Source organism: Suncus etruscus, chromosome 15, assembly GCF_024139225.1.
Source record: "Suncus etruscus isolate mSunEtr1 chromosome 15, mSunEtr1.pri.cur, whole genome shotgun sequence".
NCBI classification, from domain to species: Eukaryota; Metazoa; Chordata; class Mammalia; order Eulipotyphla; family Soricidae; genus Suncus; species Suncus etruscus.
In genome coordinates this window covers 51,969,110-51,975,109 of record NC_064862.1, presented here as the reverse complement: position 1 = coordinate 51,975,109, position 6,000 = coordinate 51,969,110, and the positions used below count along the sequence as shown (strand labels likewise).

The 6,000-nt window shown below is 40.2% G+C and overlaps 1 protein-coding gene across 2 annotated transcripts in view; it reads right to left on the bottom strand.

Annotated features, from left to right (window-relative positions):
• Window positions 1–4,159: 4,159 nt before the first annotated feature.
• The window catches only part of P4HA1 (prolyl 4-hydroxylase subunit alpha 1), a 57,702-nt gene continuing 55,861 nt past the window's right edge, over window positions 4,160–6,000 (bottom strand). For both annotated transcript variants that reach the window (XM_049789156.1, XM_049789157.1), the window contains exons 14-15: window positions 5,586–5,682; window positions 4,160–4,732 (exon numbers count right to left, since the gene is read on the bottom strand). In XM_049789156.1, coding sequence (XP_049645113.1) covers window positions 4,662–4,732; window positions 5,586–5,682 — 168 coding nt within the window. In that variant the 3' untranslated portion in view covers window positions 4,160–4,661. The remainder of the gene's footprint in view (window positions 4,733–5,585; window positions 5,683–6,000) is intronic.

Sequence of the window (6,000 nt, the reverse complement as noted above, 5' to 3'; positions counted from 1 at the left end):
CCTTTGTAGCATAAAATAAATAACGATGGGGCTGGATGGCGATGGATGGAGGCCTTTGTGCTTAGGCCCCAGCCACGTGGCTTCATCCCCATCCAGCTGGCGGATTCCAGGCCCAGGTAATCGGCGTAATCAAAACTCACTCACATGCAGGTTTCAGGAAGCATTAACTTTATTCATGCCCTATTCACCACATGTGTGTGGCCTATCTCATAACCTTTTAAGCAATAGTTATTCTTGGCCCTGCATCTAAACTCCTTTCAGCCATCTTTCCTTTGGGGGGCTCCATGCGGCCCCAAGATCCAAAAGCCAGGGATCCGAGCCGGGCCAAGAGAGAAACGGCCAAAGGGCAAAGAGCCAAAAGGTCCGAATTCCCTTGGTCCCAGCCTTATCTACCTTTTTCCAAACCCCTCCCAGGAATGGGAGGGGCTTGCAGGTAAAGTTACACCTACTATCCGGTTCCCAAGACCCCTCCCAGAAATGGGAGGGTCTAGGGTCTCAAATGGGTACACCCACATACCTTGTCCTCTTTCTTTGCATCTTTTGTACTCATAATTCAAAATAAAAAAATTAAAAAAAATAAAGACAGACCAGATTATTTCATAAATTTGTAGTATATAAACAAAGCAAGGGCAGACAATGGCTAATGAAAACCAGCCCGGAGACTGGTGACAGGACTAGACGACTGAGGGTGGGGTGGGCAGGAAGGGGCCGTGGTGGGTGTGGTAACATTGTGTACCTAAAACAAATATTAACACAACAGTCTATCATGTGACCTTAAGAAATCATAGAAAAGCCATATGAACTAGAACTAGTCACATTCACAGTAAGTGGTATTAGAACTTGAACAAATGTTGACTCAAGTCTCTGATTCTGGGTACTAGAAAGTGAAGCATGCTGTTGCCTTCTTACCTGCGGATCTCAGTAATTGAGTTGTTGGTTTTTTTTTTTTTTTTTTCCAATTATGCCAGGACACATAAAGCCTGTTTCTCCTATGTCAACCAGGATCTGTACCAAAAGATAAGGAATTCTTCTTGGTGTTTTTTCTTCTTTTTGGTTTTTGGGTCACACCCGGCAGCACTCAGGAGTTATTCCTGGCTTTATGCTCAGAAATCGCTCCTGGCAGGCTCAGGGGACCACATGGGATGCCAGGATTCAAACCACCGTCCTTCTGCATGCAAGGCAAATGCCCTACCTCCATGCTATCTCTCTGGGCCCCTTCTTGGTATTCTTAAAATGGAGTCACTTTATCCTTTCAGAGCCATTACTTAAAGTCAACAATTTTCAATGAGGAAAAGTTTTTTCACAAACCATCAACCATCTAGAAAACCTTGCTATGAAGAGTTAACTGAAGAATTACACTCTTACCAATGAAGAGGCTTGCTTACGAGTTGATTTGATCTCATGTATTGCATGTGACCCAGTAACACCCCACGACTCTTCTGCATACCACACCCTTAGGGAGCACAATTAGAGCATTTTTCATTCTTACCCCATTTGAACTTCCCAAAAACAATGCTTCTGACATTGCAATGGTAAAAAGAGGCTATTGGAAAGCCAATACTGATAATTTCAAGAGACTTTTCCTATCTTCAGACAAAAGCTTAAATGGGGATTCAAGTCCCAGACCTTTAATGTTTTTATCTTTTAAACAAAGTAAAAATAGAACCTAACTACATGAAACTCATATATTTCATATTAAGAGCTACAACAGAGGATGGAGTGACAATATAGGGTGGGTGCTTGCCTTGCAAGCTGACCTAGGTTTGATCATACTTTTTATTATAGTAGTGGATCAATTGCATTTTCTCCCGATTTATCGTTTTCTCTAGTTTGGGGGCTATATTTATTGGTGTTCAGGGTCTACCCTTGACTCAAAGCTTGGGGACTATATGCAGTGCCAGGGATCAAACTCAGGCCTCATATATATACTCAGTATACATGATGAGGTCTCTCTGGCCCATGTCAGTGACTTTTTATAATCTACTAGGTTTATAATGTTCTTCATTTATTTAGCTTATTGTCTTAAGTGTGCTTCAGTTACTTGTTACTATGTTGGTGATAATCCCAGACTTAAAGTTCACAGAGGCCAGAGAGATAGCACAGTAGTGGGGCATTTGCCTTGCATGCAGCTGACCCAGGAGGGACACAGTTCGATTCCTGACATCCCATATGGTCCCCCAGCCAGCCAGGGGCGATTTCTGAGTGCAGAGTCAGGAGTAACCCCTGAGCACTGCCAGGTGTGGTCTAAAAAACAACCAATCGATCATTTAAAAAAAATTAACAGGGGGCCGGAGAGAGAGCACAGCGGTGTTTGCCTTGCAAGCAGCTGATCCAGGACCTAAGGTGGTTGGTTCAAATCTCGGCGTCCCATATGGTCCCCTGTGCCTGCCAGGAGCTATTTCTGAGCAGACAGCCAGGAGTAACCCCTGAGCATATGGCCCCAAAAAAAAAAAAAAAAAAAAAAGAATTAACAGATGAGGAACCATCTGGGAAAGGAGCTTGATGAGGAAACCATGTTTTCTGTGATAGCTCATTAATTTTAAAGGTTACCATTAAAAGAAAAAAGTACAGGCCGAGTGATAGTACAGCGAATAAGGTGTTTGCTTTTTGTATGCACCTGACTTGAGTTCCATCCCAACATCCCATACAGTCCCTGGAGTCTGCCAGAAGTGATTTCTGAGCACAGAACACGAGTAATTTCTAAGCATCACTAGGTGTAGCAAAAAAAAGTTCAGAGCTTTGTACTGGGTTTCTCCTTTATCCTTTGAAAAGAAAATATCTTGTTAATACTTAACTCAGAAGGCTTGGTCTAATATGAAGAGGTTTTTAGCCATTTCCAGTGTGGATATGGTTGGGTGAAGAAACTTGTATAAGGAAGGGCTATGTCATGTCCTACTAACCTAAACATTTTATTCTACTTACTAAAGCACAATGTTGTATTCTATTCTTTCATCCCTCTTATTTCCTTCTTTATTTTTTTTTTTGGGAGGGGATCACACCCAGTGATGCTCAGGGTTACTCCTGGCTATGTGCTCAGAAATCACTCCTGGTTCAGGGAACCATTTGGGACACCAGGGATCGAACCCAGGTACGTCCAAGGTCAGCTGCATGCAAGGTAAATGCCCTACAGCCCTCTTATTTCTATAAGCTCTGAATTTATATCACTTCTATATGATCTTTATCTAAAAGTAACAAAATCTGAGTAAAACACTAAACTTACTTGACTTCCATTATTTCTTACTCAAAATTACGGGTATAGAAAAAAGAAAGTTGGGAGTCAGGAAATTCAATTGATTTTCTTTTAAAACCTAGTATAAGTACTTTTCTTAATTAACTAAAATCTTCCTTAAATGTGTAACTAGTAAACAAAAAAGAAAAGAATCTTCGTGGAAAGCAGGTTTCACAAAAAAAAAAAAAAATTAAAAGTCATGGACAATAAGTAAAAATAAAAATAAAAGTCATGGACCAGTGAAGCTGTGTCACTACACCCACTGCTTATTCAACACTCTTCCCTATATTTTAATCAGAGGAAGCTTTACCCACCATCACTTCAATAGCCCCATAACCAAAGCTGTAAGATGCCCTTCAGGTGGAACATATTTTGATTATCTAAAATACCAAAACCCCTAAAATGTCTCTATGATATGTAGTGACATTAGAGCAAAAATCAAGAATATAAACTTAAGACCTTTGTACTAAATAAATAGAAATAATCTAGGATTGTTATCACATCAGTCAGTCAAAGATGAAAACACAACACTGAAAACTTTTTTTTTTTAAAAAAGATTTAAGATCATAAATAGGTCAGCTGTCACAACACATTTCAGAATTGAAAAACACTACATTTTGGTTTTCAGGAAAAAATATTGTCATCAATTCCCTCATCATTGAAAGACTAGTACGTTTTAAAATTTCCAGTCTCCTAAGGCACAGTATTTATTTAATCAGAATGCTAATATCCCCACCTGGCTAGAGCAGAAACACAAGACACGGTATCAGCACTAAGAGCAGCAAATGTCAGGGACAGAAAAGAACAAAGCAAAGATCATTTTGGTTGAGTAGGCCCAGTGTAATCAGAAAGGACTTTGTGTTCAGAAAAATTTTTTCAAATCAAAGTGTTTGAACTCAAATAGGCTCTTGTCCAGAAAGGAAAGTATAATTTCTTTAAAAAAGGACATAGAAGAAAAAAAAAAAAGTCAACTTAGAATAGCATATACAGGGGGGCAAGCACTGAAGGGAATCAAGATTAGAGTCTGAGTTTGTAACTAGTCTTCAAAGAGGACTATCGAGGTACATACTGTAATAACGTGGCCCACGTTAGCCTATCACCCACCAACTGAGATGTAATGAAATACTAGAATCAGATGCTTAAATTGTTTTTGTCTGACAAGTAGCTCTTTAAAGTAAAAATGTAAAACATCCTTCAATTTATATGCTGCTTTGTCCTCTTGTGATACCAAAGTCAAGGTTTTGTATGTAACAATGCAGTGATTTGGTGTAAAGATTCCCCAAAGTTAATGATTGTCCACAGATGAAAATGGGATGGATGAGGTTCATGATTGATTCATGGAGTGTTAGTCAACTGTAAACTCTTGAAAGCTAAGACTGGAAAATGTGCACATGAGCACGTAACAGGAGAGGAAGGGGAAGCAAATCTCTGGTCACTCCAATTCTGACAAGGCGCATGGTCTTCGGAATTCCTGTCCCCGCTCATGCAGCCATTTGTTGGATACTGTGAGAGAGAGAAAGAGTTGTTCAAGTTGAGTCTAGTCTGGCTCTCAAATATTAATCCACAAAAATACTGATTTTATTCTCTCTTCTGCCTCCAACCTTTGTTCTTTCCGATAACAGTATCACATTCTGCAAGGGCAAGTGCTCTGGGTCATGACACACAGTTAGGGTGAATTACATGCACCTAGCCCTGACATAAGGGGTCACAGTGCAGTGCTCAGCACACAAAGGCCATTGGGGAATGGAGTTAGTGACCACATGCTTCTAAGGCAGGTGTTCTATACCCCAATATTATCCTACTAGGCTCAAAGGACCTCTTAAAGCCCAAGGGCAATGTGGTCACATGTGACATCTGAGCAACTGAAATAGGTTAAATAGGATCCTTTCCAAAAAATCTGATGGGTTTCTATTTATTATTCTTCTAATGTGGCAAGGCTGCATTTGCGGGCCCAGGAAAGAACCTCGCTAGCTTCCCATGGAGGCCCTGAAAACAAACCCTTTGAGGGAAAAGCCCTGTCTTAGACTCAATGTAGAGTCCAAACTTTTTGGAGGAACCACTGAAATGTTATTAAAATAACTGAGCTCATAAAGCTTCCCTTCCATTCCATATTATCCAAAACTAATTCTACAGAAAGAAGAAATTCTTTTTTTTTTTTTTTTTTTTTTTTTGGTTTTTTTTGGGTCTCACCCGGCAGTGCTCAGGGGTTACTCCTGGCTCCATGCTCAGAAATTGCTCCTGGCAAGCACGGGGGACCATATGGGACGCCTGGATTCGAACCGATGACCTTTTGCATGAAAGGCAAATGCCTTACCTCCATGCTATCTCTCCGGCCCCAGAAAGAAGAAATTCTTACCCCATTTATTTCCAACTAACACTGGGCAGGCAGCATGTCGTGTACTATAATCTCCTTCTCCACTGGCAAAGAGATTATACCAGAAAACTGCTGTTCCCTATGGAGAAAAAAAATCATAAAATTGTCTCAAAACAATCACTTTTTCAGTATTCCTCTATTCCTCTCTGACACATTTTACCTTTAATATAATTCTGCTAACAAATATACCTTTATAACATTTTTGTGTTGGTCGTGTGAGGACTAAACATTTGCCTTGCATGCAGCCAACTCCAAGTCCCAAGCACCACCAAGTATGCCCCCAACCCTTACCATGTTCTTATTTGGGGCAACTACAAGAATATATCAGCAAGCTACTTGAACAAAACAAAGCTGACAAAATTCAGATCGCAAGATAGACAGTCAAACATAATGAAAA